The 14,763-nt window shown below is 29.9% G+C and overlaps 2 protein-coding genes across 4 annotated transcripts; both read left to right on the plus strand.

Annotated features, from left to right (window-relative positions):
• The first annotated feature begins 844 nt into the window (after positions 1 to 844).
• On the plus strand, positions 845 to 5,826 carry LOC123227595 (protein LSD1-like). 2 transcript variants are annotated; one of them, XM_044652652.1, is made up of 8 exons: positions 845 to 1,037; positions 1,133 to 1,251; positions 1,581 to 1,694; positions 2,836 to 2,946; positions 3,684 to 3,796; positions 5,016 to 5,096; positions 5,203 to 5,262; positions 5,381 to 5,826. In XM_044652652.1, the coding sequence occupies exons 3-8, from the start codon at positions 1,583 to 1,585 to the stop codon at positions 5,420 to 5,422; spliced, it is 519 nt and encodes a 172-aa protein (XP_044508587.1). In that variant the 5' UTR covers positions 845 to 1,037; positions 1,133 to 1,251; positions 1,581 to 1,582; the 3' UTR covers positions 5,423 to 5,826. The 2 variants fall into 2 exon arrangements, with proteins under 2 accessions (XP_044508587.1, XP_044508586.1); XM_044652651.1 differs by having other exon boundaries at positions 846 to 1,037; positions 1,133 to 1,227.
• A 2,865-nt stretch (positions 5,827 to 8,691) lies between these two features.
• Positions 8,692 to 10,940, plus strand: LOC123228289 (CASP-like protein 1B1). 2 transcript variants are annotated; one of them, XM_044653638.1, is made up of 3 exons: positions 8,692 to 9,012; positions 9,522 to 9,636; positions 10,680 to 10,940. In XM_044653638.1, the coding sequence occupies exons 1-3, from the start codon at positions 8,777 to 8,779 to the stop codon at positions 10,866 to 10,868; spliced, it is 540 nt and encodes a 179-aa protein (XP_044509573.1). In that variant the 5' UTR covers positions 8,692 to 8,776; the 3' UTR covers positions 10,869 to 10,940. The 2 variants fall into 2 exon arrangements, with proteins under 2 accessions (XP_044509573.1, XP_044509572.1); XM_044653637.1 differs by having other exon boundaries at positions 8,694 to 9,012; positions 10,626 to 10,940.
• Positions 10,941 to 14,763: the final 3,823 nt, after the last annotated feature.

Consider the following 14,763-nt stretch of genomic DNA (forward strand, 5'->3'; position numbering starts at 1 on the left):
ATCTTTTATATATTATATAATATCAAAATACCCCCTATATTTATCTAACATTACATTTAACCCCTATATTATTATCTAATATTCAAGTACCCCATTTACATGACATATAAACTGGATTTAACAAATAAAATAAAGTTTTTAGGTTAAGATTCGTATAATTACTTTTTTTCCACGAATAGCCTTTTTTTTATTTGAATTTAGAAATACGAATTTTTTTCGTCTGAACGAACTCATACTTATTGATATTAAATAAAAATGAGAGTGAGAGTGAGTGTTTTAGTGAGATGAAAAGTATGTGTAATAAGAGTGAGAAAGAATGTTTATATAAATGTTGTGAAGGGTAATTTTGGTATTTTAAAAAAAGTTTAGGGCATTTTTGCTTAGGAATAGGAAAATTGGGCATTTTTGCTTATGAATAGAGAAATCCGGCATTTTTGCTTAATGTATGGGTAATTTGGCCAAAATTAATAATTTCCTTTTTTCAAATTATTTACATATATACATACATACATACATACATATACATATACACACAATCAATTTCAATAATGTGGTGAAGGGTAATTTTAATAATTTAGAAAAAATTTAGGGCATTTTTGTTAAGAATAGAAAAATTGGGTATTTTTTTATGAATAGAAAAATTGGGTATTTTTTTATGAATAAAAAAATTGGACATTTTTGCTTAATGAATGAGTAAATTGGCCAAAGTTAATAATTTCCCTTAATAAAATTATCATTTTTATTTTTTTCAATCTTTTTCCAAATTATTTACATATATATATATATATATACATACATACATACATACATACATACATATATATATATATATATATACATACAATCAATTTCAATTCTCAAATCCCAACTCAATCCCAGCTAAATTCAACGATCAATTTCGTCAACTACGTGTTAATTTCTTCATTTTTATCTTCAATTTCACGCTCCTCTCTACCTTTTTTCTTCGGTTTCATCGAATTTCGTCTTTATCGTCGTCGTATTCATATTGAATCCAATTCTTTCTCTTCCTTTTCAAGGTAAATTTGTTTAAACCCACTTCGTTTTTTGGATTTTTTTGCCGTAATTTTGGGATTTTCATTGAATTTGGGTTCGTTTCATTCTTTCTTCGCAGAATAAGAGGTAGGAGAGGAAGAAAAGGAAAAAAATTATCAAATTTTGATTGGGCTTTCAAGCGTTGGAACCGGAGTTATTTTTCTAGATAATCAGGTGATTCATTGATTAATTCTAAAGGTTTGTTTGATTATCCTTCTGGGTCTTATCGGAATTTTTTACTGAAATTGTTAAAAAAAAAATTGTGAATTTTGTAGATTAAATTGAGCTAGTGCTGAGGAAGTATCTCAAAAATTTTGAGATTTCTATGTTTGGGCTTTGTTAATTTTCTCTTTCTAAGTCAGTTTTGTGTTCAATTTTTTTTTTTTTAACCGTGTATGATAACAGTCAGATTGGAGAAGTTAATTCTGTGTACAAGTTTTTATGGTTGGCTACAAAGTTTCTTTTAATTTTCTTTTATGTTGGTTCTGTTGGAAAGCAGCCTCATTTAATGTTTTAACGAATTTCAGCTATGCAGAGTCAAATTGTGTGTAATGGGTGTAGGAGCGTTCTTCTTTATCCCAGAGGAGCAACGAATGTTTGTTGCGCGTTATGCAATACGATTACATCTGTGCCTCTTTCTGGTATTCTTCCATCCTTTGGCAAATTTGGATGTTATCTGCATGCTTGAATACTTGAAATGTTTGTTTGAACGTTTGTGTTGTGGACTTTCTGCCTTTCCAGTAGTTATTTTTGCATATAGTTGTGGACAATTGTTTCTTGAAGTTTTCTCTTTTTCAGAAACTTGGGTTATCTTGGAAGGCCGCCTACCATGAAACTTATCGTAGTAGACTAGTTGGTTGAGGGAGTTTGGGGTATATTTTAGCAAATACTGGAAGTACAAATTTTCAGATGTTGGCATTATAGAGTATTTATTGCATATAGGAAACTGCTTTCAATTTCTCTTTCACCTATATTTTTTTAGGATTAAAGTATATTTCATTACTAACTTAAACTACACTTGTTTTTAGCTAAAATATATTGTTGTGCCCATGATATTCCATAATGTTTTCACTCTTTCTGTTGAGGTAGAAAGAGCAGGCAAATCTTGGTAGAAAATGTCACTTCTGTTGAAAATTATGCATGTGATCAACTTCCCTAGGGATTGACTTTATAGCTTTGTTAATTTCCTATGATGTGTATATTGCATTAATGTGCCTGATTTCAATGGCAGAATTATGAGTTTCAGTGAGTGGGGAAACCATAAATTATGATTAACGAATTATAGAAATAAATCCCTAAATAATCATACTGATCCAACACTTACAAAATGTTAACAGTATGTTATGTAATTCTGTAATATGCCTATACTTACAAAATTGCATCACGATTGCATATTAGACAGCCCCTATATTAACTTTATGTACTTTTCTTTTTCTTCTGTGTCTCTGTCTCCAGTCATTCTTGCACTATTTTTATATTTATTCTGTTCCTTGCATCAGAAAAGTTAATTGATAACTAAATAACCAAGTAACATTCTCAGGTATTCTTTACTTGTCAAAAAAAATTAGAAATTTGACTTTAGACCAAAATTAAAGGCATGGAGCTTAGTGTAAAAGGCAGGACAAAGTACCAATATTCAAGAAGGATAGTGTGGTGAAAGTTCCCATGGATGTTTATTATTTTCTGATTAAAATTGAGTTAATTTGTGGATAAAATGTTGCAGGAAATGGTAAAATCTACTTTTTTGGAGTTTATCATCTAAGTTTGTATAATGTGCTGCAGGTATGGAAATGTCCCAACTTATATGTGGAGGTTGCAGGACATTGCTAATGTATACTCGGGGGGCAACAAGTGTGAGATGCTCCTGCTGCCACACCGTGAATCTTGCACCATGTAAATTATAGGCCTAAGATATGAAGTTTATGATTAGTACTTTTGGAATATATATTTTTATTGATGCATGCTGCACAACCCTTTGACATTCTATTTCCAAATCAAGCCAAATTATGCATATTTCTGGTTATTTTTTGTGTATTCTGAGGTGTGCACTCTCATATGTGTGCAGATAAGACATTAGTTTCTGCACACATGTGCTTGAGGCTGTGGCTCTGTTTCTTAGTATGTACTAGGTGCAATCAACTTTTATCACCTGCCATAATAATATTCTCTGGTGGAGTTTATTAACACTTTTAAGGAATTTTGAACTGGAGAATTTTTTTTTGAAGGAAACAAATGCTGCCACCTTTGAAGGACATCAACTATGATCTTATTTGAATATTGTCTTAAAATTGACATGAAAGCTGTTTGCTGCTGTAGATCTAGTGTTGAGTTTAAGTGTAATTTGCATGGAAGTCTAGTCTTGCATCAGTTGTATGATTCTTCATTAATAACAAAATTTTGGTTATTGGTTTCTCTAAATTATGGTTAACAAATGTGTTCTGGGTACTGTTTCAAATCATGTATGAATTGGATGCGGTCAATATGTATACTTGCTGTGACAATTCATCTCATTTCTCGACATCCTTTAATTGCACTGCTGTATATTTCTAATTGTTTTCTTTGTGGCTTCATTTCTCTAACTGTTAAATTACTGATTTGTTTGTCATGGATTTTTTCTTGTGTGTAAATAGCTCCTAACCAGGTTGCTCATGTCAACTGTGGCAACTGCCGGACAACCCTAATGTACCCTTATGGAGCTCCATCAGTTAAATGTGCAGTCTGTCACTATGTTACTAATGTCGGTGTAAGTATATGAAATGTCTTGAAACTTGTTATGCCCGGCATTATTTAGAATTTGAGTATTTTTTTTTTTTAGTGTTTTAAGAAGTTCTGATAGTCACGTTAATTAGTGGATTGTTAGTGGAGATTCATTCTTTCGAAAATGATTGCATAGTATTGAAGTTATTATAGACATTATCATTAGTTGGAACAGAATAGAGGTTTTCTAAAGATCTGTAACCATACTATTCGCGCCATGAAAGAAGTCAACTTTCTGTTTTGGTTTCAGCAATTTTGGCTTCTAAATCTGTGAACCCTTGGCTTAGGACCCAGGAGGGCCAGGAGTATAAAGTTTGTCACATATTGTCTACAGCTAAGTTCTTGTTTAGTTGTTTTGTTAGGATAAAAAATTTTTGTTTGTTTTTTCAGTCAGAGGCTGAACTGTAGTTTCTTCAATTCCTCTGTAGCAGGGGTACTTCCACAGTTGAGTATAGATTTCCTGGCTGTTCCCAGCAATTTAAGGTGTATTATTAGTCTAAGATTGAATATAATGTCTTATTAGGTACTTTGAAATACTCTTGGAACTTGTAAGATGAAGAAAAATAAGTGTTGAGTTCAAATAAATAACCATATAATCTTTTGTTTTTCTAATATTTTGATGAATGGAAAGTCATTTAGTTTTAGAGCATGGTCGCTGATTGTGTTTCTATTTAATATGACAATCTGGTCCTTCAATTTTGGCCAGCCTTCTGCTTTCAAATCAAATCCAAGTACTTTTTTAACCCCTCATATATGTGTGTGTGTGTGTGTGTGTGTGTGTGTGCGCGCGCGCATTGCTTTGCAATTGATTCTTAACTTCAAATTGTAGGAAGCTCTTCATTTTAAAAATCCAGTTATCCTTGTGTTATAATCTCAATTTATTTCAGAATTTAGGTACAATCTTACTCTAGCATGATCATTCTCAGACATCTTTGTATTGCTTCACGATTCATTACAAGTTGTTAGATTTTGTTTTAATGAAACTATTAGTTAATGTTAATCAGTTTCATTCTTTGGTCCAGCCAAAAATAATTGTAGCACTTCATTTAAGCTGGAGCTGTTCTCTTTGCATTACCTTGCTTGTGTATGCAGTTTCAGTTTGTAATTAGTGTAGGCTGTTTCCATCAACCAAAGAACTACTAGAAATTTTGCTTCCATAACCTTTTCAACCCTTTGTAAGTTTTGATCTCTCCCAAATTTTGCAGATGCCAAATGTAAGGGTTCCACTTCCGGCAAACAGATCTAATGCAACAGCCGCTTCTGGTACATCACCTTCTTCTTCAACGGTAAGTCACTGAATTTGATAATTTTCCAGGATCAGAAAATTGTGTCATGTTGATTTGTTTGATGCTAACTGAATCCTTCACTCTCCTTTTGTTTCAACTCCCCCAGTCTCAGACACAAACTGTTGTTGTCGAAAACCCTATGACTGTTGACGAAAGCGGGAAATTGGTTAGTAGTTCTCAATTTAGTATCTGTAAAATTGTCTTACCATTTCTTTTTTCTTAGATTTTACCTTCTTTCTTGGGCAAAAAACATTGCTGATGCATGTTTCTATCGAACATTCCAGGTGAGCAACGTTGTTGTCGGTGTCACAACAGATAAGAAATAAATCATCAAATGGGCTTCTGTGATGTTGCGGGGATAATCGGTATAAGCAGTCCCAGTCCTAATCCTTATTAGACATTGCTTGAAAGATGGACTTGATTAGTGCTTGCGTATATTGTGGTGGAGCTATCAATTGATATTCATTCAGTTAAAAGAAAAAAAAAGAACATTTTCTAAAATGAGATGCTGAAGAAATTTTAAATGTGCGATGTACATTTTCAGGGCACAAGTAGTGGAAAAGGGGACAAATTGTTTAAGTAATTTGTGTGATTATTAATATTGAACTTATGTTTGTGTCAAGATGCATAAATATGGAAGTTGAATGTGCTGTTAATGCTTGTAGCTTTCCAGTGAACAGAATAATGGATCTACTTATATATAAATTATACATATTTACTTATTTTTCTATGTAAAATTTTATAATTTTTGTGTTTATATTAGAGATTTGTAAGTCAAGTTTAAGAAAATCATGGAAAATGAGGTCACTTTTTGTGTTCCTTATATTGCCATATCTAAAATTTAGGATTTTGTTGGATTGTTTCTCACAAAAGAGCAAGTCAGTAGTAGGGGCTTTGAGGGGTTGGCTATTACTGGTTGAGTGGTTAAGGATGTGCAAACAAATTGTACAAATTAACATGACAACAATTATTTGAATGATTATGAAGTGACAAAAATAGTAAATAATATTTATGATATCAATCCATTGTTATTGGTAAGGGTGATATGAATTGAGTGAAAAATAGAACAACTCAAGTTTGGTTTGAGTTTATCTAGTCGAAGTAAAAGGTAGCTCGAGTTTGGTTATGTTTTGAAGTTTAAAGTTTAATTTGAATATGCGTTTCTTTTTAATTTGCTATTCAATGGTTTTGGATTTATGGTTTTAGTTTGCGGTTAATGACAAAACAATATTGTTTTGAGAATTGTTTAACATCACTTGAATTGAACTATCATTCAAGCTTGAACTAAATCGAGTGATTTTTTCAACTTGTAGGTTGGATCAAGTTGAACTCCTTCTAATTCGAGTTTAAGTTGGTTTTAGAAAGGAATTGACCTTTTTGTTTTAAGTTTGATTCGAGTTTGACATAAACGAATTTGAGTCAAACTAGTTTTTTATATCGAATCAACTTTTTATATCAAACCAATTTAATTTAGAGCTAACTTTATTTATTAAAGTAGTTTATGTTTTTCAATTATTAGAGTATTTTTCAATTTTTAGAGCAGTCTAACCTAAATTGGTTTGAATTTAACTTGCTTTTATGAAAATAAGTTTAATTTTTTTACTCAATTTTGACTCTTTTTATTTGAACTCAATTCCAAACTCTAATAGTTTGAATTGAATCTAACTCTTGACATCGCATTATATTTTTATCCGATAAACTGTGAGTTTTCAAAAACTATAAATTAGGGTTTCATGTTGGATAAAAATTTTGAGTTATTGAGTGGACTCTTTATTTGTTTATTTATTTTCTACATTGCCAGCACCCAAATATGGTTTTCATGTATAATCAAAATTATTCCAGTAAATAATTGGATAATAAATTGAAATTAGAGATAAAAAGGAGATAATTTTCATATAATTAACTTCCAAGTCACAAAGGTGACAAGAAAAAAGCTTTAATTTGCTATTCAAACCACATAAACAAGACATCGAACCTAAAAACATATAGCCAAAGTTCCATCCGAACTTTGATGATGTAATAATTTTTTACTTTTTAAGTTTAAAATATTATTTTTCATCTGTTATTTACATTTGTTAATAATCATCGTTAAATTAGAAAGGTAAAAAAGTTATTTTATCTAAAAATTTATAAAATATTAATATAATTTACCATCTATTAAATATATTGAAAAATGTTCTATCATTTCATTTGAATAAAAATAACTAATTTTAAAAATAAAAAAGGTTATTTTATATAAATTTTTATAAAATTCTAACGTATTTTAACACCAATTAAATATATAAAAGTTATAATTATAATTTTATTCATTTCAAAAAAATGTCTAAAGTGCTTTTTACATTTTTTTTTTTTTTTTTGTGTTTTCTTTTCTCCCTTCTTTTTCTTCTTTCTTCCTTCTTTGTTCATTGTCTTTTTCCAACCCATCTTCATTCTAAGTGCCATCATTTAATTGTTTTTTCATTGCTCTACCTCAGCAGTTGAAAATTGCCTCGCTTTGTTAGATTTCCCCTGATGCAATCCACAGAAATTCCATGAATCCTTTGGTGGATTAAGTTTGACAACTCAACAACAATACAAAGTCGAGTTTCCTATCTAGTGAATCTGATATATAGTTAAAGATAAATACGTATCAAAATATTCAAAGAAAAGCAAACATAAGAGAATATAACCAACCAACCAACCAACCCACCTTTCTTTGTGTTGACGAATTGCGGTTTGTGCAAGTGGCATCAATAGATTTACTTAGTTGTCGACCCCAATTTCCATTTTTTCTTTTGTTGTGTTTTAGTTTGATTCCATATAACTTATTGTTTGTATTATGGAAGATTTTGAAGCAAATGGAAATTGTGATAAGGTAGGGAGGTGGTCCTTTAATGGTGTGAAGAGGTTTGTGCGGGTGGTGGTGGTTTTTTGAGGTGACTTGTGAGAATGTAACATGGTGGTGTTGTCAAACACTGTTTAAATAAATATAGTTGACAACAAGAACAACGACAATGAAATGATAGTGTGATTATGATAGTGGTGGAGACGAGAGAAATGGATAAGAAAGGTGATAGTAGTGACGAAGACAAAACAAAGAATAAAGAAAATAATAAATAAGAAAAAAAGAAATAATAATTATAAAATTATTTAAAATTAGGTTGAAGTATTTTAGTAATTTTAATTGAAAAATAAATATTATATATATATATATATATATATATATATATATATATATATATATATATATATATATAGATAATTGATATTTTTATCAAGTAAAACAGTTTTGTAATTTCACTTCAAAAAATCAGTAATTTAAAATGAAATCAAGTGATTTACACTAACAAATTTTATAGATAGGTGGAAAAAAGACTTTTCAAACTTAAAGGGTGACAAATTTATTTCATCAAAGTTTGGGTGGGACAATGTCATTTGCCAAATATATTAAACTTTTCACAAATAGGTATAATTAAAAATTTTCCTACCCACCAAACACTTTGATAGGAAAACTATGTTGTTGGTTAGACCACCCATTGAAATCTACCTGTGTCTGTATTTGCCTTATGAAACTCTACAATTGATTTTGGTCATCTGTTTTGTCTTTCTTTATCTCTATATATTAACCCATTTCGCCATTGTTGTAGGCAACACAAAGCTTCAACTTTCTTGCTTCATCTCTCTGATTTTCCTTCTCAAGTATGGCCTCACAAAATACCAACAAACCTGAGTCAAGAGCCCCAGTAGTGGTGCAATCAGCCAAGCCCAAAAATTGGGCCCTTTTGCTGCTGAGAGTTTTGGCGTTTTGTGCGACTGCCACTGCCACAATTGTCATGGCTCTCAACAAAGAAACCAACACCTTTGTGGTTGCCACCATGGGCACCACTTCCATTAAAGCCACTCTCACTGCCAAGTTTCAGCACACTCCTGCTTTTGTGTAAGTTTCCTTTCATGCTTAAATAGGGTTGTAAACAAATTGAGTCGCTTACAAGCTACTCGCGGTTCAACTTATTTATTATTGAGCCAAACTCAAGTTCACTGTTTTTCAGTTCGATAAATTCATTATTTTACAGTGCAATTTGATATGATTTTAAAAAATTTCTAAAAATTTCAAATCTTTCACTTATACCCTTAAAATCTACATTTATCCTCCCAAAACTTACATTTACCTATACAAAACTTGTATATCTTAATATAAAGAATTTTATCTTGCCCCCTCAACATTTAAAATTCATATATGCAACCCAGCTATGTACTTGGAATGAGTGAGATAATGTTAAATATATAAACTAAAAAGTTTAACTATAATTTTTCAAGTTGAGTTCAAGTTTTGTGTAAAACTAATGGACCGAGCTCAAACTCAACAATACTCGGTTCAGCGTGATTGTAACCCTAGTCCATGGGACGAAATTGTCAAATGGCTAATTTTAGTGATTGATAATGCAGGTTCTTTGTGATAGGTACTGCATTGGTGAGCCTTCATAACTTGCTTATGATATTAGTGAGCATCCTTGGAGGGAAGCTTCACCTTCGCCATGGCATGGTTGCCATTTTGGACATGGTACATCAATTTTCCTTATCCAAGATAACATTATTATTAATAATTACCCCTGGATCTATTTATAATCACCAAGAATGGTAATTGAATAACACCGTTTACTTTCGTTTTTATCCTCTATTGTCGAACTAATAATGTTATTTCACATATTTCTTATCTTAGTTTTTTTTTACAGTTGTTTAAAAAAATAGTGACGGACCCAAAAATATAACTTAAGAGAGGTAAGGTTAAACAAAAATAAAATTTATGTGAGTCAACAAAAAATAATGAAATCTAAGGAGTTAAATGTAAAATTTTAGGGTCAATATTTCATTATTTTACATTTAACTTCTTGACCCTATAGGTCCACCTAAGGTTGGATTAGAGTCAAATCAAACCTGAATAGGGTGAAACTCAATTTTAACTCGTTTTTAGGAGAGCTTAGCTTGAGCTTGTCAAACCTAGAGAATGATTCGTTCGTATTCGACTCACTTCATGGATCAGGAGCTCGCGTTTGGCTAGGATAAGATTTGAGTTTGTGTAAAAGAGTTGAAGCTGACTTGAGTTTGCTAAAATCGTTCGCTTGAGTTTTGGTTCCCTTGTGGTTTGCAGGTGTCATTCAAAAATTTTTTTTAATATATTTTAGCTCAGGGTTTAGGCTCCTGATCGGTTTTCAAATAATTTTTTAGCTTAGATTTGAGCTCCAATTCGTATATATTAGGCTTTGGTTTGGGCTCGTGATTAATTTTCAAATATATTTTAGCTCGAGTTCAGGTTTATTTAAGCGAAACTCATATTAAGTCAAACAAACTTGCTTTGAATCCAACCTTAGGAATACCCTTGTAAAAAACATTTTCATAAGAAGGGTTTATATTCAGTTTTCAAATCACTCTTAAAATTTGTTAACAATATTCTTTAAATTGAATAATTTATAATGAAAAGTTTGTTGTTGTAAGGAAATTCCCTGATATACGATCACAATTTTAACTTTGTTGTGTACATTATGAAAACAGCTGAATGCGACTTTGATATCAGCCGCGGTGAACGCGGCGGTTTTCATGGCGCAGCTAGGGAAGTATGGCAACTCTCATGCAAGGTGGAGCAAAATTTGTGACAAATTTGAAACTTTCTGCAGCCATGGAGCTATAGCCATTCTTGCTTCATATATTGGGCTTGGCCTCATGTTGCTCATTTCTGTCATGTCCATTCTCCAGCTTATTAGGCCCAAATCAAACTATCAAGTTTCTAATCCATAATTTATTGTTGTTGGCTCAATTTCTCATTGATGTCTTCAATAAAATGTTGTGTGTGTATTTTATTTTGACCAATACTGTGTGTATATTTTTTTAAATATATAATCTAATACGTGGATAATGTGTTATTATATAATTAGTATTATTTTATTTTTAAATCAAAATCACTTAATTATATAATCATGGACAAACCTATTAGAGTGCGAGGGTAACCCAGATAGAGATGACAATTTTAATCTGAATTAAGAAATCCTAACCCTAACAGAGAGAGGATTCTCTGATGGAAACGAAAAAAAATTCTACTGTCAAGGATAGACTAGAGATGAGGATTGATATCCCTTATGGAGACGAAGATTGAAATCTCCTTCCCACGCCTCTCCATTGCCATCCCTAGACGCAAACCGACCATCAATTAAAAAATTTTGAAAATGGGTAGTGAAGGCCTATTACTCATCACCTCTGAATTTCTAATCTTGTTTGTTAAGGTCCATTTTCAAAGTGGAAAGTGTCAAACTCTTGTTACTTCATTGTATTATTTCACAAACATTATTTTCATCAAAAAATTTATGCAGCAAATTTACACAATAGTAAGTGATTTATGTTTCTTTTTTTTTTAAATCTTTAGTCATTTTTTTCTTATTTTTTATTGAATGCTATAAATATACGTATATCTTAATTATCTAATTTATGCACGTTGTTTACAATTGTGTTTCGTCGATGATTATTTTCTTTGTCCCCCATCAAACTACCTTAGTTATATTCAAAACGAGAATTAAAATTTTGGATATATATTTTATGTAAAAAACACATATGAGATTTTGATAAAATTTTTAAGTATATTCAAAACAAGAATTAAGATTTTAAATATATCGAATTACTCAAGTTTCATACAATTCTTCACAATGAAACATCAGTTAGAGCTTTCATAATTTATCGAATTATGTTAAACTGAAGATGTATATCATTCTAACTTGCTTTGTCTTTAAATAATCAATATTCTAATATATAGATCTTCAGATATAATATTATAATTGAGTTTTTAATTAGTACATGAAATACGTACGGATCTTTAATCCGAACGATTGAGTTTTGATTTTTACAGTTATTACATTTTTTTCCTCCCAGTTTTTTGATATTGCATTATTTCCTTTGCTTGAGATTACGTAATTTTTAAAAAGTTTTCCCTAATTGATTGGTAAACAATGACAAACGCACAGAGATCCTCTCTAGACAAAAATCATGGGTCAACCATTGCACATGATAATACATTATTTATGTATCTATTTTTATATTTTAAAATGTGTACATATAGTTTTATTATTTTATTTTTAATTTTGTGTGATCTAGGGTTATGGGTGTATTTAGCCTAAAGTTAATTCAAAAGGGCTTTTTATAAAAGTGCATTTGAGTTTATTTCATATAACTCAATTGTTAAGTTATACTTTTATGTTGCATTTATGTATATGAATAGGTTTCGTAAGGCTTGTGTGGCTTGAGTATAACTTAAGTCAAGTTCGAGTAGGTTGTTATTTGATTTAGTGAACTCATGAGCAAAAGTGAGATTAGGCTAAGCATTTTCTCGGACAATTTAATCTTTAAAAAGTCAAGTCAACAATCTTTGATGGTTCTTGAATGAGCAATTTTTATCTAGAATTTGACTCGAACTTTGCATCTACCTTATCAAGTTGAGTTGGAGCCCAACAATACTTAAGCATGACTCAATCAACACTTTCCTTTAGAGTTAACCTACTACTTGGACTAGAGTGAATATAAAATATATTTATTATTATTGATGCATATTCTTAGAGGTGGCTGCAAGTCAAACCAATTTTAACTAAGGGTTGACTCGATTTTAACATTAGAGGGTAAAATGTAATATTATTAGGTGAATTTGTGTTTGGGATAATTTTAAAGAGGCAATATGAAAGATTAAACGGTAATTTATTAGGCATTGATTAATGATTAAGGGGGTTAAATGATATTTTATAGGATATCGATTGGAATAGCCTGTTTTTTTTCTTGTATATATATATATATATATATATAGAGTTACTTTTTTTTTCTATTCTACATATATAATTTAAAATATAAAATATTTAAAATATTCTTAGATTTTATACTCATCCAATCAAGACTCACCCAATCAAATATAAACTCACCTATTCAATATATAAAACTCACATACTCACTCAATCAAGAATAAAATATAAGGTGAAATGAGATAAAAATATAAAAGAAAGGTTGACCGGGTAGTTGATCGAATGGTTGGCTGGTCGGCTTGCCAAATATCCAGCCAACCAATTTATTTTTAAAAAATTGATCGGCTAACCAATTTATTTTTAAAATGGTTGGCTGGGTGATTGGCTGGTCGACCAACCCATCCAGCCAACCTATCCTATCAATCCAAAATTCTAAAATATTCTTCTTGTAAAGACAAAATCAATTTAAAATGTATCTATATTTGTATAATAAGAAAAAAAAGTAGTTATATATACATAAAAGGTAAATAAAATAGCTATTTTAATCAATATCCCTTATTTTATTATAGTTGTGGTCGGTGGTTTTTGGTATTTTAATGTCTAGATGGGGCTCTTTAAAATTTTACTAATCGTCAGCCCTTATAGGGTTACTTGATATTTTTACAAAGTGTATTCAAATTGTAAAGCATGGATTCTCTGGGTGGAAATGTGATTTTTTAAAATTTAAGTAAAACTGTTTGTATATTTTTTCATTTAAATAATGAAAATTCCCAACTTTTTTTTTTCAAAAGTCAATAGGAGAGGAAAAAGTAAATAAAAAATAGAAAAAAAAATTAACGTTGATGTAGTAATTAAAAGAGCATATGATAGTCACTATTAAATTAAAAAATAACTTATTAAATATTATTAATATATTTTAGAATCTTACTTTGAATTAGCAATAATTTTCTATGAATTTACAATTTGATTATGATCAGATTTCTATTTTAGATCAGTATTATGATTTTTATAATCTTCAAATTCAATAAATAATAATTATGATATATAAAAATAAATTCGTAATTATATTTACTTTGTTAAGGAAAACAACACAAAAAAATGAAAAATATTAGGTATCCTCTTGTAATAAAAATATAAAAAAGCCCTATTTAATAAAAATTAAAATAAAATTACGTTTAATCTAAAATAGGATTTTTCGCAAATAAGCTTACTTGGTTTTACTAATTTGATCATATTTTCCTTTTAAATTGCACCGATCATCCAAAAGTTAAAAAAAATGAATAAATATTCATCTTTTTTCCTGAATTTAATGATTTTTCTCTTTTTAATTTCGATTATTTGAGTGAGGTTTTGATAGTGATATTATTGGAAGTGGGATATTTGATTTGACCTAATTCGAATTTAAACTGAGCTTAAGTTGAAAGATTTGATTTATTTTAAAAGCCAGCTAAATTCAAGTTAGAAAAAGTTTTATTCAATTTGAATTCTGAGCCAGATAGATGACTCGATTTAGTTCAAACTTGACTTATGACTTGATTTAAATTATGTTAAGTAATTGTTAAATAATATCATTTTGTCAATAAGACACAAATTCAAACCATGAATTTGAGTCACATATTCAAGTTATAGATTTAAACTAAACTCGAATCATCTTTAATGTTGACTCAATAAACTCAAATCAAACTATTTTTTATTTGAACCAAACTTGAGTAAAAGGTTATTCAGGCTTGACTCGGTTTGTATCCACATCTAGCTATAAACATGCAATAAACAAAAAAAAAGAATCCATATAAAAAGCAAAAAATGAGTTTCGGTTCAACCAATCATATGGTGATGTGTAAGTATAAATGGTCAAATTAAATATCATTATTAGAGCATAAAACAATATTGTTAATAAAATAATATATAATTGTTGTTTA

The sequence above is a fragment of the Mangifera indica genome, chromosome 10, assembly GCF_011075055.1.
Source record: "Mangifera indica cultivar Alphonso chromosome 10, CATAS_Mindica_2.1, whole genome shotgun sequence".
Classification (NCBI taxonomy): Eukaryota; Viridiplantae; Streptophyta; class Magnoliopsida; order Sapindales; family Anacardiaceae; genus Mangifera; species Mangifera indica.